Source organism: Abramis brama (assembly GCF_963993115.1).
Source record: "Abramis brama genome assembly, chromosome: 25".
NCBI classification, from domain to species: Eukaryota; Metazoa; Chordata; class Actinopteri; order Cypriniformes; family Leuciscidae; genus Abramis; species Abramis brama.
The window spans coordinates 24,115,204-24,143,138 of NC_139987.1; the positions used below are offsets into that span (position 1 = coordinate 24,115,204).

The 27,935-nt window shown below is 37.1% G+C and overlaps 4 protein-coding genes and 1 long non-coding RNA gene across 9 annotated transcripts in view; 3 read left to right on the plus strand and 2 right to left on the minus strand.

Moving 5' to 3' along the window:
- Window positions 1–4,926, plus strand: part of slc4a5b (solute carrier family 4 member 5b) — a 33,401-nt gene extending 28,475 nt beyond the window's left edge. For all 3 annotated transcript variants that reach the window (XM_084104508.1, XM_084104509.1, XM_084104510.1), the window contains 5 exons: window positions 1,263–1,331; window positions 1,442–1,615; window positions 2,485–2,658; window positions 3,876–3,982; window positions 4,091–4,926. In XM_084104508.1, the coding sequence (XP_083960634.1) occupies window positions 1,263–1,331; window positions 1,442–1,615; window positions 2,485–2,658; window positions 3,876–3,980 (522 nt within the window). In that variant the 3' untranslated portion in view covers window positions 3,981–3,982; window positions 4,091–4,926. The remainder of the gene's footprint in view (window positions 1–1,262; window positions 1,332–1,441; window positions 1,616–2,484; window positions 2,659–3,875; window positions 3,983–4,090) is intronic.
- Window positions 2,144–6,698, minus strand: LOC311076378. Its single transcript, XR_014604652.1, has 3 exons — window positions 6,243–6,698; window positions 3,833–3,989; window positions 2,144–2,566 (listed from the first exon to the last, which is right to left on the minus strand). It is a non-coding gene; the product is annotated as an uncharacterized lncRNA (long non-coding RNA).
- vps37bb (VPS37B subunit of ESCRT-I b) lies at window positions 6,341–11,024 on the plus strand. Its single transcript, XM_084104551.1, has 4 exons — window positions 6,341–6,524; window positions 7,412–7,583; window positions 9,139–9,209; window positions 9,313–11,024. Exons 1-4 carry the CDS (start codon window positions 6,411–6,413, stop codon window positions 9,688–9,690), a joined length of 735 nt encoding a protein of 244 aa, XP_083960677.1. The 5' UTR covers window positions 6,341–6,410; the 3' UTR covers window positions 9,691–11,024.
- tuba7l (tubulin, alpha 7 like) lies at window positions 10,943–16,600 on the minus strand (the record flags this gene model as incomplete). Its single annotated transcript, XM_084105438.1, is given in 12 exon segments — window positions 10,943–11,319; window positions 12,128–12,274; window positions 12,276–12,288; window positions 12,290–12,354; window positions 14,526–14,564; window positions 14,567–14,662; window positions 14,742–14,891; window positions 14,894–14,919; window positions 16,160–16,286; window positions 16,288–16,317; window positions 16,321–16,380; window positions 16,586–16,600. Coding segments are annotated over 12 exon segments (1,014 nt in total). The 3' UTR covers window positions 10,943–11,073.
- Window positions 11,194–27,739, plus strand: sec14l7 (SEC14-like lipid binding 7). Of its 3 annotated transcripts, XM_084104547.1 has the most exons (13): window positions 17,400–17,481; window positions 18,230–18,564; window positions 18,648–18,749; window positions 18,996–19,058; window positions 20,508–20,570; window positions 20,659–20,847; window positions 22,379–22,474; window positions 23,169–23,229; window positions 23,319–23,402; window positions 23,514–23,620; window positions 24,092–24,231; window positions 26,804–26,973; window positions 27,099–27,739. In XM_084104547.1, exons 4-13 carry the CDS (start codon window positions 19,047–19,049, stop codon window positions 27,200–27,202), a joined length of 1,026 nt encoding a protein of 341 aa, XP_083960673.1. In that variant the 5' UTR covers window positions 17,400–17,481; window positions 18,230–18,564; window positions 18,648–18,749; window positions 18,996–19,046; the 3' UTR covers window positions 27,203–27,739. The 3 variants fall into 3 exon arrangements, with proteins under 3 accessions (XP_083960672.1, XP_083960671.1, XP_083960673.1); XM_084104546.1 differs by lacking the exons at window positions 17,400–17,481; window positions 18,648–18,749 and adding an exon at window positions 11,194–11,328 and having other exon boundaries at window positions 18,230–18,305; window positions 19,015–19,058; XM_084104545.1 differs by lacking the exon at window positions 18,648–18,749 and having other exon boundaries at window positions 17,119–17,481; window positions 18,230–18,305; window positions 19,015–19,058.
- Window positions 27,740–27,935: the final 196 nt, after the last annotated feature.

The window sequence follows — 27,935 nt, forward strand, 5'->3', positions numbered from 1 at the left end:
TGCACTTTACTTTTATAAAATCATGCTTGTTAGTAATGTGCGTAAAGATATGGTGGAATCCGGCTTGTCCCGTAGATGTTCTGCTTGGTTCAGTCTTTCCACTATCAAATTCCGTCATGTAAATAGCGAATCCGCCATGGCACGAGCGCAACTGGCATTTAAAGGGAATGATTGGTTTAAAGACTCTGATTGGTTTAACGCACGTAAATCCCAAAACACACCCATTACTCAACAACCCTTTTAGACCATGCACTGGGTGCGCCGACCATTTTTCCCATCGTTAAACTAGCAAAAGTGGATTCGGACACGGCCTAAGTGAACTTGCGCCCTGTGCTTTAGACCATGCGCTTAGATCGTTGAAATAAGGCCCTTAGTCTGTAGTTTTATTACCGCCCAAATCCAGAATGTCTGTGTTTTTCTCTCACTACCCATGTATAAATTCCCAGTCTAATTAATGCTGCCTTCACTTGCTTGCAGAAATTGCTACTTCCCTATTGCCTATTTCTTGAGGAAATCTTATTAAAGCCAAACTTTATTAAAGATATTTAATTTTGGATAAAATGTAGCGTCCCATTCATTGGCAACCATATAAACATTCACCGCGCTATCTAGATTCTGGAATTTCTGTCAAATACAGGCTATTTTCGCTGTGTATACATACAATATGCTTCAAATTATTATTCATATATGTAAATATGCACTGCTTTAACAAAAAGACAAGGCGATGTAGGTACCGTGGAGAAAACTAATAAAGAATAGCGGTCACATCAGAAATTGTTCTTGTTTAAAGTTTATGGCACCCCAACTTGGGAACTTGGGTATCAAAATTATCTCAGAGTTTCCCAGTTGTAAATATGACTTGAGAATGTCCAATTTCTGCCTAGGAAACTCGTATTTACAAAATATTTCCTTTAGCGCGTGAAGGCAGCATAACCACTGTAGCTGTAGCGTGTAAAATGTCTTATTTTTAAATAATGAAAAAGGATATTATTTTTTCTATAATTAAATTAAATATGAATTTATTAACTGTCCAAGCAGACAATAACAGACATTTTGTTTACAGCTGTCAATCATGTGACTGAACATGTGAGCAGCAAGAACTCCAACGTGAATAAATCGCCAAACAAATGCGTACATTTTTATCACTGAGGTGCCATGAAAGTGTGTTTTTACAGACGTCCCCGTGAGAAACTATAACCATCCGAATAGAGCTTTAGTGCAATTTAGAAGCTGTACAAATAATTGTTTGTATTTCTTCACAGTACATCCCTATGCCTGTGTTGTATGGTGTGTTCCTGTACATGGGTGTCGCTTCTCTCCATGGCATTCAGGTACACGTCACAGATCTGAAAAACTGTTCAGATCGCTGCTGTATTAAACGAATGGTTCTAAACTATTACATATGTATGTATACTTCAGTAGATTTTACTTTTCTACTTAGTTTTGGGAGAGGATGAAGCTGTACCTCATGCCAGCCAAGCACCAGCCAGATTTCGCGTTCCTGCGGCACGTCCCCCTGCGGCGCGTGCATCTCTTCACCCTGGTGCAGATCATCTGCTTGGCCGTCCTCTGGATCCTCAAGTCCACTGTGGCCGCCATCATCTTCCCTGTCATGGTGCGAGCTCTCCACATACTCTGCTTCTCTGGACCAATCACTAGAAATGTGCTTAAAACACAAGCTGATGTGGTTTTTAGGATAATCTCTTGAAGGGTGATTTGGATCATATTTTACCCCAAAATATAAAACAAATCCGAAAATATTCAAAATTTTCATGAAAATAATGCAAAAAAAAGATATATATTTATTTTATTATTTTATTTAGCATCTTAATGTTCCTAAAATAGGCTCTATGCTAAATATTTTGTTTTTGTTTTTATATATTATTTTTATCATTAAAAATAATTATATATTTTATAATATAATATTTATCTATATTAATATAAAATAATAATACATAATATAAAATATATAAAATATTTTTATTCTGAAAATGTCATAAGGCAAATAAATGATAATGTAAATTATTTTATTTTATTTATTTTATGATGAAATATGAGTTTTCATCAGATCCTACTGCAAAAAAATCTAAAAGGTCTTAAAATAGGCTTTATTTTCTCTATGCAATTTATTTTATTTTATTTTGTGATGAAATATGACCTGACCTTTACCCGTATGTGACTCTCTCAGAATATTAGCATGTAGTGTGTATTTTATGTATTTTATTTTTATTCTGAAAAATTCAATTCTTAAAAATATGCTTAATTTTCACGAAAATGTAAATGCAAAAATATTTAAACAGTCCTAAAATAGGCTTTATTTTCTCTACACAGAGTATTGGAATTTGTGTGGATGAAATATGGCCTGAAGTGTTTGTGAGATCATATGTGACTCACCCAGATCATTAGTATGCCGTTCACTTTTTGTATTTGAATACTGTTCGCTTGCACAAATACCAAGTGACTTGTTCCTCCGTCCTCCATCAGATTCTGGGCCTGATGGTCGTGAGGAGGATGTTGGACCTGATCTTCTCTCAGCATGACCTGGCCTGGCTCGACGACATCCTGCCTGACAAGGACAAGAAGAAGAAGGAGGACGAGAAGAAAAAGAAAGAGAAGAAAAAAGCCAAAGCGGATGAACACAACAACAGCGATGAAGAGGTAAGAACAAACAGATGTGCGAGATGTCATCATGCTGTATACTCATGAACACAGAGATGATCTTATGTTGTTTGTGTGTGTGTGTGTTGTGATTTAATCTTTCATATTTTATCTTTTAATTCCACAGTGTTGCTGAAAAGGCACTGTATAACACTTATTATCATTTAAGTCCCTGCTAAATTCTCCCTCTTGTGCAACACTTAGCATGGCCAGAGTTGTCCTCTCGTCTCTTGGTCCTTTATTACAGCCTGCCTTTATTGTGTAGTTTGTGGTCATTTGTACAGTGCTGAATGATGATTTTGCATGAAATATTTATTAATTCAGGGTCCAGAATTAACACTTGGCCTTGCTGAGTAAATTAAACTCTTACTGGCCAAGGAACTGCATGATTTAATTTTCAATATCGCTAAATGTTCATCTAATGTAAGCACAGTGAATCAAAGCAATACAAACAGTCTGTTATAGAAAAGCTGGCAGCACAACATGAACCTCTAGTTCATAAACGCCAGAGGAGAACTGGCCCCCGACTGAGTCTGGGTTCTCCCAAGGTTTTTTTTTTCTCCATTAGGTCACCTGATGGAGTTTTTCGGTTCCTTGCCACTGTTGCCTTTGGCTTGCTCAGCTGGGGATATTTGGGATATTTAATTGAATTAATCAATCAACAATACTATTGATCAGCATTACCAAACGTGGACATTTTCCACTAGAAACAAGCATTGATGTATTATTTTAATTTAATACTGTGAAGCTGCTTTGATACAATCTGTTTTGTGAAAAGCGCTATATAAATAAACTTGACTTGACTTGACAACACAGCTTCAAGTTCATTTTGGACCCTGGGTACGTACACTCATAAAATATACACTACTGTTAAAAGTTTGGGGTTGTTAAGATTGTTTTATGTGTTTTGAATGAAGTCTTCTGCTCACCAAAGCTGCATTTATTTGTTCAAAAACACAGTAAAAACAGTCATTTAGTACAATATTATTTATAATAGTTTTCTATTTAAATATATTTTAAAATGTAATTTATTCCTGTGATCAAAGCTGAATTTACTCCAGTCTTCAGTGTCTCATGATCCTTCAGAAATCATTCTAATATGCTGATTTGCTGCTCAAGAAACATTTCTGATTAAAGTATCGTACTGAGCCCAAACTTTTGAGTGTTAGTGTACCTGCATGCTTATTGTCTGTTGCAATGGTGTCGTCTTCTCCCAGTCAAAGTGTCCCAAAGACTCCCTCCCGTCAGTGAAGATTCCTCTGGAGCCGATCAAACCTTCAGCATGTTGTCCAAACCCCTCTAACTCTGACCCCTCGGCCTAACTGTGAGTCCTGTGATGCAAAACATTTCCATAAGCAAATGACTGTTTGACATGTCAAACTCATCTTTATATATTTTTCCACTTGTTTCTTTTATATTTGTGTTTGAGTAGAAGCATCATCCTTGTTCTACTTGCACCCCAGGCGAGTCAGACCTGGATTTGGACGGATCCCGTCACGTGTCTCATCCCTCACACGAACCTGAAGCGTCCGGCCGATCAAACACACTCAAACCATGTTTGTCCTCACACTTACGATGAGATACGATCTGAGTCACAAGCGCAGCATCATTGGCAGTTTCCCAAACACACAAGGCTCACAGATGAATGATATTTGTACGTACCTTACCGACGCAGCAAGTGACGCACGTTTCCAAACCCACATTGACCATATTGCGCGTGAGTCATTCAGCCCTTGGATTTTACTCAAGATTCTTCAATTAGATCTACGGCGCTGTGCCAGTTTGAAGCGCTGAGCTCATTTGCTGCGTGTTAAGATAAGATTCATGCATGTAAACTGTGAAACCCTATTCAGAGAAGAACAAAAATAAGTGGAAGAGGTTTAAACTAAGTTTATGATTTCATTATCATTGTATAAATATATTCGAACTGTATGATATTAAATATGGATTTCATAGAATCTAGTCAGACACAAATAAATTGAATTTTAGTTAGAAAAACAGTGTATCTAATAGAGTTCAGTTGGATTAAATTTGTTGTATTGCATTACAATTAATATATATATTCCAGAAATAGATTTTGAGTTCATACTGTAGAATTTTGTATTTAAAAATCAGAAATGTGTAATTGAGGAATGTTGAAAATGTTTTCAGACAGTCGTGAATGGGTCTCTATGGTCCTTGAGAACAACGCACAGGTTTTGTTTTATTTAGATTTTGTTTGTTCATTTGTATTTTCTTCAAATAAAGAATAAAAGAGGGATGAATGTATTTTCATTGTCATTTTTCGTTCTGTCAACCCTTAGTTTCCCCATGTACAGATTTACATGTGTTGTGCTTTTTGGACACTAGCACCTCCGTACTTTTCATGGTAACATTTAGAATGTTATTCTATTGGGTACTTTGGAGTAGCGTGTAAAAGCCCGTTTACACCAAGAACGATAACTATCAGGATAATGATAACTATATTAGCGTCCACACCAACGCACGATATTGTTCTGTTTATTCTAAGCGCGCGCTTCAGTTCTGTCGTCTGTCACTTTAAATGCTCGAGCTCGTTACAGCAGGATGGATTCTGATTGGCTGTCAATGTTTTTATCGTTCATCAGCGGTGAAAAATCGTTCTGAAAGTGTTTCCAATGGTATACTTTCTCTGAGCAGTTATTGATTTTTAGAACTATATATTTATCGTTATTGTTATAGTTATCGTCCTTGGTGTGAATGTATATGTATATGTAAATGAATATAATATGAATACAATCATTCAGTACCATGCTAAATATCAGTCAAAGGACCATAGCCACCACTGACAAAAGAAAAAAGACCAAAATATTCTGAGATAGTGGTCTCATTTATTTATAATAAATAGTAGTAACTATAGTATTTGTGGCAGAAACTATTAATCTATGGGTTAAATCAATAAGAAAATGAAATAATTTTCTTATGAAATGCAAATGAAGATGTTTTTGATGAAATTTGAGAAATTTCTGTCCCTCCATTGACAGATACATAACTACCACTTTGACGCTTAAAAAAGTTCATAAAGAGATCATAAAACTAATCCATATGAATTGAGCGGTTTAGTCCAAATTTTCTGAAGAGACTCGATCGCTTTACATGATGAACAGATTGAATTTAGTCTTCATGACATCTCTTTATGAACTTTAGTGTGTAGTGGTATTGCGTAGCTGTCAATGGAGGGACAGAAAGCTCTCAGATTTCATCAAAAACATCTTAATTTGTATTTGTGTTTCGAAGATGAAAGAAAGGCTTATGGGTTTGGAACGACATGAGGGTGAGTAATCAATGACAGATTTTTTTATTTTTGGGTGAACTATCCCTTTAAGAAAAATAAAACAGATGCTTAAATTAAAAAAAAAACAGAAGTGATACACTAAAATTATTGTGATTTTAATTGAAAACAATTATTAAAACATTTAATTATATATAATTAAATAATATTGTATAATAATATAAATGAAAAACAATCGTGTCCAAATTCTAGAAAAATTAATGTGAATGTATAAACGTAAAGATGTTAACTTAATTATAGTTATATACAAATTATATAATAAAACTATATTTACCAAATCCTTTTTCCATGAATGGCCTCTTGACGTCGCTCACACGTCCACGCGCGCGACGTCACGTCCATTCACAGGCGCTGATTTGTCGGGAATTACTCGACTTCCGGTCGAGGAGAAACACAAGAGACTTCCCTGCGTTAGCGGAGACTGACACTCAGTAACAAAGCCATGGGAGAAATGTCCGGCTTCGAGAACAGATTTCACTCGTACTCCGACACACAGCTACACGAACTGCTGGAGGACGATGACAAGCTCCGGAAGATCGTCAGGGAGATGGACGAGGTGGGTGACCGCATACATGTCAGCCACGAAACGCTAATTTTATCCTGAAATATGATCATAGTTTCTCCTGACAGTGAGTGTAGGTCAGTGACAGGTGCGCGAGCTTTGATTTCACTGCTGCTGTTGTGTTCATTTTATTATTATCTTGAATGGAGACCTTTCACCTTTGACTGCGTCAATATTGGTTGAATTAAAAGTGTTGTTGACTGAAGGAGGGGCAGGATACGGAGATGCAATGAAAACAGTGTTATATAGTTCAGAATGGAGGCAATAGGAACTGCACATATAAAATAAAGACAAAAATATGATGTACACTGGCATGTACAGTATTTATTGTATATGAACAGACAGATGCTGTCAAACAAACATGCAAATCTCTTCTGGATTGATTATGTTCAGCCATTTAATCACTATGTATAACAATGCTGATATTACCTTCATGGGATTATTAATGTTTCATGTAACCTTTGATTTTAAAATGATTTATTACATTGTCTTCGGTCCAATCTTAACTTATAGAGATATATATATATATTAAAAATATGCTTCTTTAAGTTCTTGACATTTGTCTTTATTCCAATATAAAACACTTTATTGTATATTTGCTGTATAAATAATCTTGCTTTGCATTGTTAAATATTTGATCCTTGCAACATACACTATCATAAATTGCAAGTTTTCCATGCAGAATGCAAGCAGTGGTTTTCATTTATGTAACTGGTCTGGTCAGGACGACCCAAAGTTGACGCAGGAATTATTTCTTGTGTTTATTTTACTTTGTGAATTCCATATTAGGGTATTGTTTCCCATATGTTGCACATTGATTTCACCTAGGAGACCAGAGGTTTGACTAGCTTCTCTTGTTTGTGACTTTGTTGCCGTCACAGATGCAGGAAATGCAACAGAACAAAGAGCTGACGATCGCCAGTAACCGCAGCCTGGCCGAGCAGAACCTGAGCCTTCAGCCTGAACTGGACCATCAGAAGATCCAGCTGACCAAACGCTACTGCTGTTTACAAGACCTGCACGAGTCCTATCAGATCCGCAAGTCCACGCTAGGTGACGTGAACACCGCACTCTTCAGACCACTTCACAAACATGTGTTCTGTTTAAAATGATCAAACAGTAGATTACGTTGAAAATAAAGATTTTGTTAATAGTTATTTGGGTCCGGTTCCTCTAATAGTGTGAAATTGGGGAGAACCGACTTCATACATGCACTGAAAATCACAGAAACGCCAGCTGATTGAAAATGATAAAGAGAAAAGTTAGTGAAGATCCTGAAGCATTTCACACACATGCAATTACATAAGTGTGATTTAAGTATCCAAATACTTTGAAAACTTTAAATAATTCAAATATTCCAGTGTAGACGGGAACATAAAAGAACACACCTTTTATGTATCCAAACTTTTTTTGTCTTCCTCCTTTGGTGTAAAACAATAAAGCATCCCGATGAACCTGTTTGGCCACATAATGCTTCCTTTTTATAGAAGGAGATTTGCTGCTCTCTTGAGCTGCACTGGATACTGATCATGTCAGCTCAAACTGACACACAAATGTCTCTGTGGAAGGCTTGTATTTCTTGCTCTGTATTTATCCAGCTTTCTCCATAATTTCAGTATCAGTTTACCTGAGCAAAAGTTTTGAAAGTAATCGTGTTTATCAGGGTCACTAGGATACGGCAGACAGACTAGAGTTTCGGCAATACAAAGAATAATTTCCAAAGGAAACCACACTGATGTAAAGTTATACACACTATGCAAAACACACACCCATATTATGAGGATTTCCTCCATCACAGACTGTATATGAGCCCTTTAAAGGATGCAGTGACATGACTTTTCTATGCACAACTTGATCTTCTGTTTCAAGTATCAACCTTAATTATCCCTCCATGATTTATTGTTTGATCAGATGTTTTACTAGCCTGGAAATCCAGACCTAAATCTGAAAGATTAATGGTCTGGCATCGACTAATGAAAATCGGCCAGCTCGAGGGGCGGCACCAAGCATGCATTTGAAAATCTCACTGCACGCAATTGGATAACACTACGACCAATCACAACAATAAACCCCATACGCTTAGCTACCAGCGGAGCTAACTGGTAGATTAGACTCTTGCCGTATCTGGTCGGCAAAACAGCAATGGAACGTTTCGAGCGCCGTCTTCTGTTCCTCTTTTAGATAAAAAGCCAAGTCTAACTCGTTCATTGTAGCGGCCAAAGCCGTTTCAAACAACTGGTGTTCATCCATAGCCATCTTGCAATGTTTACTAATGACTTCGACGTCACAGCGCTGTCGTCATGTTTAGCTCGCCTCTGGCCCGCCTATATCAGATAACCCGATGTGATTGGTGCAGCTCGGATACAAGGGCATATTTAATGAGCATCATTACTAGACACCAGAGTAACTCGCTGAGCAAATTCAACTTGTGCTCTCGCGAGAACTCTGGATTACCAGGGTAATGTTTTACATAAAATTGACAAAAATGCTAAGATAACTGTCCAGTTAAAGAATGCAATATTAATGAGAGACAACTGGATGCCACTTCAAAATATTTAAGTTTGTTCTGCATCTCATGATTTTTTTTTTTTAATCTGATCTTTTTCAGGAAACAGTTCACTAGACACGTTGTTGGCTCTTTTGCAAACCGAAGGAGCCAAGATCGAGGAAGAAACGGAGGTGAGGACATTTTTCCTATTTTCCGAAATGCAGAACCTCATTTGCTGATTTTTAACTCTTATGAGATGTGTAATGTCGTAAGATTCTCCCACATGTTTTCTAGAACATGGCCGATTCATTCCTGGATGGATCGTTGCCTCTGGACAGCTTCGTTGACGACTACCAGAGCAAGAGGACGCTGGCGCATCTGAGGCGCGTGAAGATCGATAAGCTACAGGAGATGGTGCTGAAGGGTGTTCATCTTCCTCAGGGTTCCCGTAATGATCCTTCACAAGCTCAGGAGACCCTTAACTCCAGCGCACCTTTCCAAAGGCTAGCGAATGGTTCTCCAGCTCACGTAAGACCATCAGCCACGTCACACCCTTACAACTCTCAGAGCGTCAGTGCTCCTCTGCCAAACATGGTGCCATCATATTCATGTCCATACCCTCAAGGCCCCGGCGCTGGTCTTCCTCCGCAGGCAGGGTTTATAATGCAATGATGTTCTTCTGCCTGATCCCTTCCATTAGAATGTGAAACGCCTTTTTCTCCCCCTTTTTCTTTAGATGCACTTTGTTCTTAAACCGCTGTGGGTTTCTGACTCATTAGCGGGTCCACACAGAACTCTGCAGATATCTGCACATTCTCTGCCAGTTGTATGTATTAAATATTTAGGCAGATCTCTAATCTCATTTAACACATTTAAATCCAGTCCACATAATTTGGTCTTTTCCCCCCATAATCAGCAGATTTTGTGTGGACCAACTTGATGGTTAACAATATATTAATATCAGTTTAAATGCTATAAGATGCATTAAGACTGTGATTCAGAATCAAAAGTGAGTAATGTAAATGACTTATTAACAATGGGGGGGGTATTGCATTTCTCATGTAAATATCCCTATTCGACTGAAAATGATAATGAAACGGATTTGACACTCCAAAACGGGCAGAAAAAAGATTCTTATGCACATATAAGACAATTTTACTGTGTACTTTTGTGAGGAAACCTTCCTATCGTTACTGTAACGATAATGAGACGATCACACTTCTGGGTTAAAAACTGACCAAAGATGCACTCCACCTGTTCCATGAGCGCTCCGTTAACTGGTTTGGAATATAGTTTTGTTGGACTTAACCTTTGATTTTTTTTGTTTTCATTTAAACAATAAATGTTTAAATGCTTACGTGGCATTAACATACCAGCCTGACTGTAGGTCTGCTATAGAAAGACTTTCTTGGTGTTAATCAGACTTTAGTAAACAGTTTAATTATCCTAAACTGAATCAAACTATCCTTAAACAGCTACCATATTCAATAGAGGATTATATTATTAAAATAATCAGAACACCGTTTACAACGTTTCCGAGATGTAAAGTGATCTATTTTGGCACTGAATCTATCTTTGCAGAGAAGTGCAGGTACTTTGATGTAAAAGTTGTCATGCTGGGTTGTGACAGTTCTTGTGCACATTTTCTATGAAGGATGTTATTATGCAAGTCTGTAACGTTAGAGAGTAAAGTCACTTGCACTGATGTAAGTACAGGTAAAAGAAATCAAAATGTGCCTTGCAACAGAACAAACAAGTGATGTTTAATGAAGAAAGCATTTAATCACGCCGGCGCTGCGCTTTGATGAATCTTCGAAGCCATCTACAACTTTCTGTTTCTGAAGACAATTAATGGTGCAGAACCCTTTCGAACTGTTTTATCTATAGTGTGGTAACCTGTAACACTCCTTATGTAAAGTACTGTACATTGTAGCTGTTTGGATTAGTGGTTATTGGTGACTAGATTTTTTTTATGCTGATTAATAAACAAAATATTAACAAAAGTCAAATGTCAATATTTATTGCTGTGTAAATCACATTTATTCTTCTCCCTCCTCACCTTCTCCGTCGGGACTTCGTAATCTTTCTCGAGAGAGGCTCCGCAAACTCGCCCTCCTCCATTCCTTCTCCGACGTTCCAGTGCACGAAGGCTCTCTTCGCGTACATTAGATCAAACTCGTGATCCAGACGGGCCCAGGCCTCGGCGATGGCTGTGGTGTTGCTCAACATACAGACTGCCCTTTGAACTTTGGCCAGATCACCTCCTGGAACCACAGTTGGCGGCTGATAGTTGATACCGACCTGATTATAGTAAGAAGAAAAGCAGTTTAAGAAACACATGTTTCCACACATAACAACATCATGCAAATGTTTACAGTACTGTTTAAAAGTGTGGGGTCTGTGAGATTTTTAAAAAGTCTCTTCTGCTCACCAAGGCTGCATCTATTTGAACCGCAAAATGCAGTAAAAACTGTAATATTGTGAAATATTATCTTAGAATGTAATTTATTCCTGTGATCGAAACTGAATTTTCAGCATCATTACTCCAGTCTTCAGTGTCACATGATCTTAACTGCTGTCTATCATATGTTTATCAGGCAAGTCGACAAGTCTAAATTACAGTACGTAATTTCTCAGACTTTCCACAATCCACCAAACCCAGATTGAATGTTGAAAACCAGTGCTGACCAATGCCAACAGGCGCCATCGGGTAACCCACTGATCCAACAAAACCCAATGAAGTGTCTGTTGCGGTTGGTGAGTGTCTGTCGGTGCAGTGTGAATTGACCCTTCGCTAAGCCACGCCCGAAAACCGCCACAGGCCAATCGTGGCTTAGCAACCGTAACTAGGAGCGGTAGATCTGGCAAGCTTTCGAGCGAGGGAGACATTGATTAAATTATTCTCTAATCGGTTGCACATGTCTTGCTCTCTCAGATTTTTCACCTGTTCCCCAAAAATGACTAATTATCTCCTTGGGAATGTCTGACACCGGTGCATACATACTGTAATAGACGTGCCAGGCGCGAAAGCTTGTCAGGTGTAGCAACAGTAATTAAGGAGGGCGGGGCTTAGCGAAGGGTCAATTGCCCTTCAAAGACACAGACTGACCTTGAACCCTGTGGGACACCAGTTCACAAACTGAATGGTCCTCTTGGTCTTTATTCTTACAATGGCGGCATTGACATCCTTTGGAACCACGTCTCCACGGTACAGCACACAGCAAGCCATGTATATCAAAGATGGCCTCGTTGTCCATCATGAAAGCGCAGTGAGTGCTTGAGGGTGGTGTGTGTGGTTAGAATGGAATTGTAGGGCTCGACCACTGCGGTGGAAACCTCAAGAAAAACCACACAGAAAACAGTTTGTTGTATTTGTAATGTTTTTCATAATCAACTACAATTTGACTTTTTCTGGGGAAAAAGTGAGTTGATCTTGAGTGTGTTACAGGTGGTTTCCAGGACATTGCTACGTGTTTGATAAGGTGTTTTACGTGGTTTCATTCATGTCTGCAGCACAACGGAGTTAAGGCGAGACGGCAGGCAAAAACATCGATTTTTAATGCAGTGGTCGGTTTTGAGATTTTGGGCTAGTTTACTCCTTCAATATAATTATGTTTTTTCAAGCTGCTATAAAGAAAACATTGAAAATATACATTAAGATGTTTATTTTATTACATTTTGTTTACTTGCGGCAGAAAGTTTCTCCCGAATTTACCAAGAAGTTATCATTCCAACGCGACACGCCGAGCTCCGTCTGTTTACTGAAGTCTGTCATGACCGGTATCGTTGTAAAGCTCAGAGTCTCCTGCACAACGCTCTGTAACCCAAATATGGGCATTTCCTTTCTATCAGTAACCAATCGTGAATGTCCAAAGGGGGATTTAAAGTTAACGACGAAATCTCATTTAGAGCTATTAAATCTTTAACAGCCGTTTTCTCAAAATGAGTTTTTTGTCAAACATCTCAGCCTATGTAGCACCTGTGTACACCAAACTTTCCAGTTATACACTTAGCAGTATTCTGAAGATATTTTCAGAGGGATTTGTTAATAAATCATTCCTGGCCTGATTTATTTGACATTTTATTTTTTTTTAAAGATGGCGAAAATTTATTTTTTAAGGCTATGGACAGTATATTTTGATTTCTTAGGTAATGAAAGCATATATCCTGAAATCCCTCTGCATTTTTTTTTTCATCTTGTGTTTAAACAAAATGAAAAAAGAATTTTGCACCTGGCTTTATCATATGTTCAGATCTATCTTCCAAAAATATATGCAAAATCACACATATTTAATGAGATGATGCCAAATTTGCATAATTAAACATACATATTTCAAAAACTTGTAATACATTTTTTTTATATACTTGTGTAAGTAATCAACTGAGGAAGTTTTATGGTGATATCTGTTATTTAAACATTTTACCCTATTCACCTGTAGTGTCTCGCCTTAAGTGCAGTAAGAATACTACTTAAGGTTGCTGGTTTGATCACTAAGATCTGTGTCCATCTCCACTCTTTCCACAAAATTGATTCAAACCAGTCTTGCTCATTAAAGTCATCATCTATTTTCCTAACGCATGTTATGGATCTTATAGGCCTATGTCACGAAAAAATTTAAGAGCGGAAGTACGTCTTTTAGTAGGGATACGGCTCTTCCGGTTAGCTTTTTCCAATGGCAGAGTCCGATAGATACCGCTGGACCAAATATCTCCGCAACCTGCCTGAAGTCACATATGACGATGTGGTTCGGATGGTAAATGAAAACTCTCAAGTGGAAATGTCAAAACTGAGGAAAGGGTACAAGTTCTTCTGAGAGAAATTCATTTTCAATTACAGAGGTAAGTGTTTGAATTCCGCTGACACGTTCGCCAGTAAGGTAAACGTTTCTATGGTAACAGCGAGTTGGACCAATCAGCAGACGTTGCTGCTACGCTTAGGATTGTGGGTATTGTAGTTTTTTAAAACAAGGTTGATTTCATACGAACGTATAGCTTCTACAGGAGCAAAAACCTTCGTTTCACAACCTCATAGTTCGTGGTCAGTCTACCTCGGATGGTTTAGACATTATGGATGATAATCTAAATCCTTATAGAGAAATACTGTTGACCGGAAGTTCTGAATCCCTACTCCGCGTTCCGGAAGCAGGAAGTGTGACATAGGCCTATTGTGAATGATTCATCCGTGCATATATTTCGTTTTTAGCACCATTATTTATTTATTTATTTATTTTAAATCATAACTCGATATTCCGGTGAAATGACAGACCTTTCTCTGGTGATGTATGCTAGACTTGTCCAATCATTTAGTCCACTTAAACCCCGCCCCATTCTTACAATTGCGAACTTCTGCTGACAGATTGAGCCTAGTCGCCTGCCATCATTTTTCCTTTTTCAATAATCCATTTCACTCGTATGCAGGTCACAATTTATAAGAAAATATCTGACGGTACTACAGTTTCATTGTGACTTTAAAGTGAAGGGAACCAAATTTTAAAAAAATATGGTACCTTAGGTGAAGGGTAAACGGCAAACTCAAGCTTCAAGGGACAAACCTCTCCATCAACAATGAAGTAAAACCCGATCCAGTTCCACCGCCAAAGCTGTGGAAGATGAGGAATCCTTGTAGTCCAGTGCAATGATCACACTAAAAACAAAGGCACAAACTATTAATTCATCTATAAAGACATATAAGCAGTATAACCAAACAGAGAAAAATGTCTCACCAGTTTGCGTATGCGGTCAAGTACCAGGTCTATGATTTCCTTGCCAATGGTGTAATGGCCTCTGGCATAATTGTTGGCGGCGTCCTCCTTCCCAGTTATCAGCTGCTCTGGGTGAAACAGCTGTCTGTGTGTTCCACTTCGAACCTCATCTGAATGGGAAAAACTGAATTTCTTTCTTCTGCTGAAGACAAAAGAAGATATTTTAAAGAATATGGGTAATCAAACAGTTGATGTACATTGACTTCCACAGTATGGAAAAAAAATACTATGGAAGTGGGCCCCAACAACTGTTTGGTTACCCATATTCTTCATAGGAAAACAGCGTAGAAATTCATACTACAGGTTCAGTCTAGAAAACTTGAGGGTGAGTAAATGATGACAGAATTTTCATTTTCGGGTGAACTCACTATTTAAGTCACCATGCAATCAAAATTGGCAATTTGTAATTGAATACACAAAAAATTACTAAAAATTCAACTAAAATTTGAAAAAATTTCTGTCTGCAGCCTCCCGATTACTAACAGAATTAAATTTTTGCGTGAACTAACCATAGACAGTATATAAACTGGACACAGCGCCCCCATAGGTTTCAACGGAGAAAAGTGAAGTCAATTAGAAGCACTCACTTCCTGATGGCTGAGCGTACTGCGCAGACTCAAACTGAGCTTGACGACGTAGATGTGACGTGAGCAACCTGTCTGTCTTCTAGTAGCTGTGCCAAGAGAAATCTGAATCATTCCCTTCCGAAACTTGCAGAGACGGAGAGTGTGAGTAGGAGGTGTCCATGAGCTTGGAGCAGGAGCAACTTTTGCTAAGTATTCTGATTACTTACTTTGTCATTTTGCCTCCACGTCCCCCCGATTGCCCGTGAGCTTCTCCTCCTGTCCATACGGTAATTTCTCTACTGTGCGACAGAGAGTCGTGTGGTTATGACGCAATCGTTAGCCTATTTTTACAAAAACTGCATCTACGGGGCCATAACGTAAGATACAAGGTAATGGAGCCTTTTATACATTTTCGTTTTTCTTTAGAAATAAATAATGGACAAATGGAGTCTTTAAACACCTCAGATGTAAAGTTATTCGCTGTCAAAGTGACGCCAAAATGAATGGGAGTCAATGGGATGCTAACAGCAGGTGATGGTCTGCTAATCAATGGCAGCGCCCGGGGAAGCTTCAATGTTTTCCGAAACATTGGCCCCCTGGAACTAACCCTTTAACTGTAACTAACTTGTCTCTCAAATCTGATTGGTTGATTGGTTGTTGATCAACAAATCAGGTTCATCACTTTTACAACAATACAATTTAGTAACTTGATATTAGTACATTTTATTATGATTTACAGTAGTTACACTAACTGTAGTGTGGTATTTTTTTGTTAAAGTCTGAAAAGGTAGTGAAGTGTAAATGTCTCCTTACCAACGACAGTGGGTTCGAGGTCCATGAACACGGCTCTGGGAATATGTTTCCCGGCGCCGGTCTCGCTGAAGAAGGTGTTGAAGGATTGATCTCCGCCTGAGGTGGTCTGGTCGCTGGGTCTTGTGTCTGTCCGCCTGAATGCCGTGCTCGAGACAGCTTTACAGCTCCCAGCAAGCGTTACCGATCTGAACTCCCGCCTGACCCACATGAATGGAGATAGACTCGCGGAAAAATGTAATTAAATTAATTAAAAATTAATTACAAAGTCAAAAAGTTTTTTTTTTTTTTTTTTTTTGCCTTACTCGTTTAATCGTTGATCGTTTAATTTGATCATTAGCCTAAGCATTATATTATTGATTAAAGTGAAGCTTATAAATCTGAAAAGAAGAATGACCGTTGGTCGGCATAACTTATTCGAATACTGACAAATTTACTCACCATTTTTAATGAGTAGCCTAGGCTATATTAAGGTGGTTTAATGTAAATACGTAAATACTATAGTAGAAAGAAAATTGATAATTGATCATAATAATTCTGATTTGGATGCGTAGAAATCACCTTCTCGTCAGTGCCGTTGCCGGTTTTTTTATTATTATTATTAATTCGCAGGCTTTTATATGGCAATGAACTCTGATCCCGCCCACCTTCTCGTTTAAATATAAAAAATACTTATAATATGGATGTCAATCACGTGTTGGAGGATTATTATTGGTCCACACCTCAAATATTTAAATATAATATAACGGGAATTTCCGTTGTGACAAAGCGTTTTAAATCTAAATATTAGCTCAAATGGATTGTGATTTCTGCCTGTTTGTTTTTCTATTTTCTCAGCCTTGCTTGGTCATCAATTCTTTGTTTGGTGATCACAGTCCATTTCTCTTGTAATTTTGAAAAGACAATAGCCTACATACACGGACCCTGTTTTTACCAGTAGGCTATTTCCGAATAGACATGTTTATAAATAACTAGTAGCCTTTGAGAACACATATAATAAGTGTATTTGATTATCTTTGAGGGAATTAAATAAATATTCAAAGGAGGAACTTATAATTTTCTGTTTGAAAGCAGTCTGTCTGTTGAATCAACTGCTGGCTGTAGAGTTTGATTGCAGAGTAATATCAAAGGATTTGTTTCTATGGATTGTTTCATAATGACAACGCACCTTGCATTCATTACCTTAGCGACGCGCGCCTCTCGTGATCGGGTATAAATAACAGGTGCACGAGCTCGAGAACTCAGTGCACGAGCGCTATTGATGCTGCAACATGAGCGGACGAGTAGGAGACCTCAGTCCCAAACAAACCGAGGCTTTAGCACAGGCAAGTAAATGTACAAAATCTATTTGTTTTAACATTTTTATTCCTGAATTTCAAGATATTTTCACTTAGTATTTTGAATGTCAGTCATAGTTTCGTTTAAAACACACCATGTCAGATTTAATAGCCTATAATATATGATACACTACCGTTCAAAAGTTTGTAGTAAGATTTCTTTAAAAGAAATTAATAATTGTATACAGCAATGACGTATTAAATTGGTTGAATTAAAGTGATAGTAAAGACATTACAAAAGATTTCTGTCAAATAAAGGCTGTTCTTTTGAACTGTTTCTTCATCAAAGAATCCTGAAAAAAAAGGTATCACAGTTTTCACACAAATATTAAGCAGCACAACTGTTTTCAACATTGATAATAATGATAATCATCATATTAGAATGATTTCTGAAGGATCATGTGACACGGAAGACTGGAGTAATGATGCTGAAAATTCAGCTTTGATCACAGGAATAAATTACATTTTAAGGTGCATTATTACAATATTATAGTAATATTACAACAATTTTTAATTGTAATGATATTTCGCAATATTACTGTTTTCACTGGATCAAATAAATGCAACCTTGGTGAGACTTCTTTCAAAAACATAAAAAATCTTACCGACCCCAAACCTTTGAACAGTAGTGTTATCATTATATTAAAATTTTATGCAGCATACAAAACTAATCTTCAGAGTTAACCCTGCATGTCAAAGAAATGTTATTATATTTAAATGTCATTTGTTTGGTCAGTTTCGGGAGAAACTAGCAGATGTGTTGGATCAACTGTCCAATCAAACCGACCATTACCTTCTCCGGTGGCTGAGAGGTGAGGACAGATTTTCTTTTTAATCAAGATTTAATAACGCAAACAACATGGTTCTCGTAACATTTACTTTTCTGGGAGTTTGATTTCAGGTGAACTTTAATATGAATATAGCGGAGACCTGCTTTTAACTAAATGATCTCTGACTGCGTGGTCATATCAGATGACCTTATGACCTCATGAACCCGTGTGTTGATTAACAGAATGCCAGATCAACAATAATCTTCAGGAAACACTTGTGATTATATGGAGGACAATATATGCAAGTACTCTTCCATGAAAAAACACAGAGTTATTTCTAAGATTTATGTAGTTTGTCTTTACCGATTGCTTTATTTTAACCAGTTTTATCTAGAAATCAATATTTTCTGTTGAGATAGAACATCCCAAAACCATCTGCTGACTTCACTTTTTGAGAGGGAGGTTCAAGGTTACATTCTTGTGAATGTATGTGTCAATATTTATCTCTCTTTACCTGTGATTTTTGACCGTTGCAGAATTATTTGCTCTCATTTGCCCTTTATATTATTGTATAATATTCTACAGTCCTCATCTAGGAAAGAGCTATAGTAGTCTGGCATGTCTCTCTCTCTCTCTCTCTCTCGCATTTTCTTACAAAGTAAATAACAAAGAATCAAGTCTGTAGAATAATGCAGCATACCTAGATTTTAATAAACCTATTTATAAACCTAGATTTATATCTTGTTTGCAGCTAGAAGCTTCAATGTCCCAAAGGCTGAGGCAATGCTTAGAAAGGTAATATCACAAACACCTGGGTCTGTATTACAAAAACATCTTTACTCATGATCTGTCTGGATATACAGTATAAATCTTTTGTAATAGTATACAGTAAATATCTTTTATTGACACTTTTGGCCAATTTAATGTGCCCCTGCTAAATAAATGCCTATTGATTTCTTTAAAAAAAAAAAATCATACTGACCCCAAACGTTTCAACGATATTCTAAGTAAAATTACCGTTCTGTTCTTTTCAACATTGATAATAATAATAAAAAATGCAGCAAATCAGCATATTAGAATGATTTCTGAAGGATCATGTGACACTGCTGCTAGAAATCAGCTTTGTCCTCACAGGAATAAATGAAACTTGAAAATATATTTAAAAAAGAAAACAGTTATAACATCACTTAGGAAATAGTGATCATTCACAAAATCTTCACGTGTAGAGACACAATGGTTACAGACATTCTTCAAAATATCTTTTTATGTGTTCAGCAGAAGAAAGAAATACAGTCTCACTTTAGTTTAGGGTCCAATTCTCACTATTAACTAACTATTAACTACAACTTTTGCCTCAATTAACTCCTAATTACTGCTTATTAATAGTTAGTAAGGTAGTCAAGTCAAGTCATCCTCATTTATATAGCGCTTTTAACAATGTAGATTGTTTCAAAGCAGCTTTACAGAGATAAACGTATAATTTAAGGTAATAGAGATTGTTTTGGCTTTATAGTGGTTCTTTAATAAAGTTATTTTCCAGCTAAAGTTAGTTTTGATTGACTCACTTCCGTCGCAACGATCATTTGTTATTAAATTAGACTTCGGGGTAGGTACGCGAAACAAATTTCCAGAAAACGCTTTATCTGTAGAGTGGTAAAGGGATCCTCCATAGGGAGAGACTAGTTGGCACTTCAGCACTGCGTTGTCATCGGGTCCAGGCGAAGGTCCTTCGTCAGATCTGGATACGGCCTGGATCCGGCAGGCTGCGGGAAAACCTCGGGATAAACAAAGACACTAAAATTAGCGTAGATGCCATTCTTCTCATGATGTAACGAGTACATCAGGATTTATGGGAAGTGGGAAGAAGTTATGGATTTATGGGAAGTTATGGATTTATGGGAAGATTTATGGGAAGGATTTAAGGTAGTTGTTAAGTTGGGTGGGTTAAGGGATGTAGAATATGGTCAAGCAGAATAATGCATTAATATGTGCTTTAAAAGTACTAATAAACAGCCAATATCCTACTAATCTGCATGCTAATAAGCAAATAGTTGATAGTGAGAATTGGACCCTAGACTAAAGTGTTACCAAAAATTCATACAGGTTTGGAAAAACTTGAGGGTGAGTAAATGATGACAAAATGTTCATTTAAACACCTGAAAAATACATTAGAGGAACCAAATTATACCCAGAATTATATAAAGTTTTTCTCATTTGGCTTACACAAATCACTTTGTATTCCAGCATCTGGAGTTTCGCAAGCATATGAAAGTAGACACGATCATTGACGACTGGAGGCCGCCTGAGGTATATCAGTACAGTACAACTAAAATATTTACCATAAGTTCAGTATGGAAAATGCCCTGCTAACACACACATATTGTTCTCTGTCCAGGTCATCGAGCGCTATGTGGCAGGGGGAATGTGTGGCTATGATCGTGAAGGAAGTCCAATCTGGTACGATATCATCGGCCCTCTTGATCCGAAAGGCCTCTTACTGTCGGCTAGCAAACAAGACTGCCTTAGGACCAAAGTCAGAGATGCCGAACTTCTACGACAGGAGTGTGAGAAGCAGTCTAAAAAGGTACCATCTGTCAAATAAAGACCAAATAACTAAGAATACATGCCAAACTGAGGAAAAAAGTTCAAATATCTAAAGATTTTTAAATCAAGATACACTTACTTGATAAGCAAAATGATTTATTTTATTAAAAAATGTATAAAAATTAAGTGTGTTTAAGCTTAAAAACAAAATATCTGTCAATGGTCAGCATCTTGGATCATTTCTGTTAAAGAGATAGTTCACCCAAAATTTTTATTTTTGTCATAATTTACAAGTTGTTCCAAACCTGTACGAGTTTCTTTCTTCTGTTGAACACAAAAGAAGATATTTTAAAGGAACTGTATGTAAGATTGTGGCCAAAACTGGTACTGCAATCACTTTCAAATTACTGTAGAGCGGTGTATCCCCTCCCCCTCCCCCCTGACTCAAGGTTGCCAGATAGGCTGCAGGATCCAGCAGGAACGTTTGTAGCTGCAGCTGTGGTAACTAGAGCAGAGCTGGCAACCCGGATGCCGAAACACTACTGACTTCATGATTGGTAGATGGGTGGAGGGTGGCGCTTCAGGCCAAAACACAACATGACAACATCAACATCAGTTGAGGGCTGCAACTTCACTTTTAAATGACAATATCCTGGCCGGACTACTGTTGTCAGTGATATAAGTATTTGAAATGAACATGATTTCTTAATGTCTAGTGACATATTAGGGCCATTTTATGATTAACTGAAATACATTTCTTATACAGCTCCTTTAAAGAATGTTGGTAACCAGACAGATGGCAGCACTCATTGACTTCCATAATATTTTAAACCATGTTAGTGATGGTGAGGGCCAGATGGTGCATTAGAAAAATTCAGAAGAATCACAGCTAGATGCCGTCCACAGTGATTCATCCCTCACTATTCTTTCGGCTATGCTGGGATGTTATTATACACAGGAGTTTCAGTTGTGTGAGAAAAGTAAATAAATGCAACAAGACTCCATTGGAATCCCAAGAGCCCAAGAATGATTGCACATAGACAGAAGCAACATTAACTAAATTCAACTAACGAGACATTTATTTCAAGTAACCTAGTTGCCTTAAAAATTTGAGTTCATCAAAATTTAAAAATTTGAGTTAATACAATGAAGGAGATTGGAAACTCAAAATATTACGTTATCTGAACCACATACAAATGTTGTGATAAATCATGAAATTGTTTTTTTTACAGTGAGGTCAGAAAAATAAACTTAATAAACTTAGGAAAAATAAGATTTTTTTTTTCTTATTTTAAGCAAGAAAGCAAGACTTTTTTCAGAAAGCAAGACTCATTATCTGTCATTTTGCTTCTCTGGTAAATCTATCTTTTCTGGTAAATATATCAATTTCATGAATGTTTAGATATTTGTACTGAAAAAGAAAACAAAAATCTCTTTTTTTTTGCTGTGCAAAAACTGTGACATTCATTTCTAGTGTCAGATATTTTATTATCTGAACGTTCACATTAATTTGCTGCAGTGTTGATGTTTTTAATGGTTTACTGTTGTTTTGGGGTGATTTTATTCATCAGCTTGACAAGCACATTGATTCAATCACCATCATTTATGACTGTGAAGGGCTTGGCATGAAACACCTCTGGAAGCCAGCGGTTGAGTTGTACGGTGAGGTAGGAACACGATGCTTTCAGTAGAGCTTGTTGGAGCCCAATAATAAGACACAAACGTATAACATTTCTATATATACACTGTAAAAAGTGAACAGTTGGATCAACTTAAAAAAATTACTTCAATTGGTAACACCTAAAGAAATTAAGTTTTCTCAACTTAAATTATCACTTTTTCATGATCAAACGTGATAATTTAAGTTGAGAAAACTTAATTTCTTTAGGTGTTACCAATTGAAGTATTTTTTTAAGTTGATCCAACTGTTCACTTTTTACAGTGTAATTGTTTATCACTGTGGCTTAGTGGTTTTGTTCGGAAACATAAAGTGCATCCAAATTTGCGGATGTTGATGTTGAATGACAAAATAATCTTATGAAATTCATACACTACATGGTTGAGTACATAGTGCATAAGTACATAGTGTATAGTGCGTCATTTGGGGCACAACTAAAGAACTTTAGTGTGTTATTTACTGGTCTAATAAAGTGGCAAAAAGGCAAATTAATTAATCAGAAATTATTATTTTTAATAATTTGTTACACATGCCTCACAGTGTCATTGTGACAAATTAAGTAATGCATCTTCCCTTACTAAGATCAATCTTAACATGTTAATAATCTGTTTCCACACTTGTTGTCAAGCTAAAACGGTAATATTGTGATACCGGTTTATTATTTTTGCCTTTTCTGATTGCAGATTCTGACTATGCATGAAGAGAATTATCCTGAGAGCCTAAAAAAGGTGCTTTTAATCAAAGGTGAGTCATTGTTGCACCAGTAAAATCACATCACTGATGCCGTTAAACAGTTTTGAAATATTTTAATGCTTTAAATCTCCTTTCTACAGCCCCCAAACTCTTCCCTATTGCATACAACTTGGTCAAACACTTCTTGCGTGAGGAAACAAGGCAGAAGATTGCTGTGCTGGGTTGTAAGCTGTCTAACTATAGTACTGTTTGTTAAGGCAAACATCATGATTATGATTAACTGCGGTGTGTTATCCTCACGAATGGGAATTTCTCTTTTGATCTCCATCTTCCAGCCAACTGGAAAGAGGTGTTGAGGAACTATGTGGATGCAGATCAGTTACCTGTGGTTTATGGAGGCTCCATGACTGATCCTGATGGAAACCCTCTCTGTAAGACCATGGTGAGATTTACGAGCCAACAGGAGATTCACATGCACTACCGTTTTTATAGAAATTAATACTTTTATTCAGCATCAGGGATGCATTCAATTGCCCAAAAGTGACAGTAAATATTGTTACAAAATATTTCTATTTCAAACAAATGCTGGTCTTTTTTTAACATTGATAATCATAAGAATTTTTTCTTGAGCAATGATTTCTAATAGGGATCACTGAACAATGGAGTAATGATACTGAAAATTCAGCTTTGCATCACAGGAATAAATTAAGTTTTAAAATAAATTCAAATAGCAAACAGTTATTTAAAATCGTGATAATATTCCACAATATGACTGTTTTTACTATATTTTTGATCAAATAAATGCAGCCTTGGTGAGCATAAGAAACATTAAAAATCTTACTGACCTCAAACTTTTGAATGGTACTGTACACCACTATTTAGTTGTCTTTACCCATTTGACTCTTCCTCCCAGTTACATTATGGTGGTGTAGTGCCAAAGTCCTACTATGTACGAGACTCTGTCAAAGTCCAGTATGACCAGTGCGTCACCATTAGCCGTGGCTCTTCATACCAGCTAGATTATGAGGTTCTTATTCCAAACTGCTTGCTACGGTAAGTATGTTTTAGCATTTTTCAGTGCATAGCTGTTTTGCACAATATACTCTTAGCTGGTTCACACAGAACGCGTTTTTGCTTTGAGGAATGGGGAAAAACCGCAAGGTCTCGAGACGTCTTTTAAAAGTTGAACTTATTTTCTGAACTATTTCTTGTTTACAAAAAAACGTGTTCTGTGTGATCGCCCCCTTAAAAAATAAAGGTTCTTTAATGGCATCTATTGTTCCTCAACGAACCTTTAAAGGTGTACTATGTAACTTTTTTGTTCAAAATTATCAAAAATTAAATGAGTCAATTCATCATCAATCCCTCTTCCAAAACGTATTTTGTCTTGCCCTGATACACTATAGTAAGCCTAGTTATAAGTTTTTATATTTTAGACCTGACAGGATGGTTTTCGCGGGTAATTGTGTATGTCTGTCATTCGTCTCGTCATATCCGAAAAATAGAGAAAAGTTGCTCTGGCTACTCTGACGCGTGTGGGAGTCGCATAGGTTTGTCACAACGAGTGAGAAAGGTTGAAGTGGAGCAGTTAAATCTCAAACCTCCAAGGACCTTAAAAAAACAGCCACTGTTGCTAGTGGTATTTCTAGCCACTCAGTATTTTCACTGGCCACAATTTTGACATCAATACCATGGGAAAAAACGACCATAGATCATTTTAAAGGTCCCGTATTATGCCCATTTTCACAAGATGTAAAATAAGTCTCTGATGTCCCCAGAGTGTGTATGTGAAGTTTCAGCTCAAAATACCCAACAGATCATTTTTTACAGCATGTTTAAATTGTCATTTTTTGCCCTTTAAATGCAAATAAGCTGCTGCTGGACGACCCAGGGGGCGGAGCTTCACGAGCTCGCGCTCAGTCTCTCAGGACAATTTCATCTCACGGAATGATGATAATATCAGAAACTCTCAGTAACGGTGTTCATTTCGAGTCGGACAATAATGCCTACAGAGTCAGAGTGCTGTATAGAGATGGAAAAGGTATAGTTTAGTAGTTTAATTACGGTTATTATAACATATTTGTCATCTGCTTGTATGTATCCGTTATTTATTAATAGCCTACAAGTCTGCTGTTTCGGACCAGGTCCGAATGATGATCAAACATATACTGATGAGTTTAATAAAGTTTATTGTACATCACACAAAAGATGAAGCGTCAGTTTTACTTCAGAAAATCACCGTAAGAGCTGAGTTAACACAGTAAGTTATAAGAAGTGCGCAAGTACATAAACGAATTTCGGTAGAGTTGAGGGAGCATTCCTGTGGGCGGAGGTTAGTCAAAAAACTGTTCGACTGACGTCATTAAAGGAGGAAGTAGAGGGATGTAGTCCAAACGGGCCGTTCGATGTAGGCGACTTCTGTTAAATAAAATATCTCGCTTGGCATTGAACTTTGAGCTTTATAATTTTACAGATATTATTTATACTCTAACAACAACATTACACACTAACTAAAGTTTGAAACATGGGATCACGAAGAACGGGACCTTTAATATTATCTCATAATTTGGCAGCAGGAATATTAGGCTGCTGTCACTTTAAGACCTGATGCACGGATCCATTATACTGTTACACATGTGTTTTCTTTCTCTACTGTGTTTACATTCACTTAAAACATAACTGACTGTGTTAATGTGAATACTCGCCAAGACCTGCATTTTGACATTATTTTGTGTGTATTTGACTGTTTAAGTGCAATAATCAGTGAAAAAAAAACATTTTACTACTGAGAGGCGGCTTTATGTAAGCGCACTTTGGGTGTGAGCACAAAATCTGTGGGAATGAGTAGAATTATACGCAATATGCACAATCCCATGCCGAAATTCAACATTGCTGTAACACCAACAATATTCAACCAGAGCAAATGATTCGATTGAGTGAGGAGAGGCGGGTTTGTGTGTCTCTCGCTGTCGGAGAGATGAGAGAGAGAGAGAGAAAAGCGCAGATGGTATTGTGTATCTATTCTGCGGGAATATGAGTATTGGAAGCGTTTTAGATATTTCAGTATCGATATCTATCGAAAAATAAATATTTTTGGCAACACTTAATTTATTATTTCAGATTCCTTTTTAAAAGACTACAATTGAAAAATGTATATATTATAGATAAAATTCAACCTGCCAAAGTGGCTATTAGGAGTGACTGCGTAAAAACACCCACGGGTTGGCGGGTGTTAATGTCAAGCCCTGGACATATTCATCCGCACAATCACGCAGGCGAAGCACAACCAAACCAATGTTCTTCCGCAAAATGCATGCAGTTTTGTTTTTTAACCACTAGAGGGCCACAAGTTACATAGTGTACCTTTAACATCCATGGAACCTTTGCATTCCACAAAAGGTTCGTTATAGTGGAAAAAGGTTCTTTAGATTTTGGTTCTTTTAAGAACTGTTCACTGAAAGGTTCTATAGGGAAACCTAAAATGGTTCTTCTATGGCATCGCTGTGAAAACCCCCCTTTGTAATTTGTTTTAAGAGTGATAGCATGCAATATACTCCATATAGAGGATGCTACTATTCCATTCTGACCATAACCAGTAGTCATCATTGTTTTTTCCTCAATCTAGATGGCAGTTTGCAAGCGAAGGGTCTGATATCGGTTTTGGAATTTACCTGAAGACAAAGGGGAATGAGACAAATAAAGTTGAAGCCATGCTGGAAATACTGCCTACCGAACGTTACAATGCCCATCTAGTCCCAGAGGATGGATCCTACACCTGTGAAGAACCAGGCATCTGTATGTTTGTTTTGAATTTTACATTTTAGTTTTTGGTGATATTCCGAGCAATTGAAGGATAATAAAATCATGAATTTGCCAACAAGTTGTGCTGTATGCTTAAAACAATCCTTTTCTCTCTATAGATGTGGTTCGATTTGACAACACTTACAGTGTGATCCATTCAAAGAAGGTCAGCTTCACCGTGGATGTGCTTCTACCTGAGGGACACACAGGAAAACAGGCATAAAGCCCGACTGGAATCAGACGTATATCCAGCATTAAATAAGTTTACGTCACTACTAGGCTACAATGTGTGGATGTCATTGACCACAGGCAATTAGAAGTACTACATTAGGGTTTTTAATTTCACAGTTTTTAGATAATTTTATAAGATGAGTATTATTATAGATAATTATGAAAAGCGATTGCACACAGATAGTTCCTGAAATATGTTGTATGAACTGTTTCCGATATTTGAATTACAATTGTGTATGACAAATGGAAGCAGATATAGACTGATGGGGACTATTCGGTCAGTATAGAGAACTTCCTTTCTTAATGTGAAATAAATTTAATTATGGCCTATGAGATTATCTCTCAATGAATATGTCACTGAATTGCATCGAATCACAGCAATTATCATAAAATTGCAACATTATGTACTATTATAGGAAGATTGAATCCTTGTAAAATGTAGTAATAGTAACCTCTTGTATAATCTAGGCTATATTTTGAATGTGCACATGATTATGCACTAAAATGAGAATAAAACACACGATGTTGATGAGTCTATGTTTATTTGTAACACTAGAGGACGCACTTGTATCACATTCTACACAGATTCATCTGGATGAGATGTAGTGATGTCAATACGGTCAATACACACGCGCACCACAAACAACAAAGCCACGTACGGCAGACCATTGTCGTTGATTAATTTATTTTTTATTACTGTAATACAAGAACAATATATTATTTAA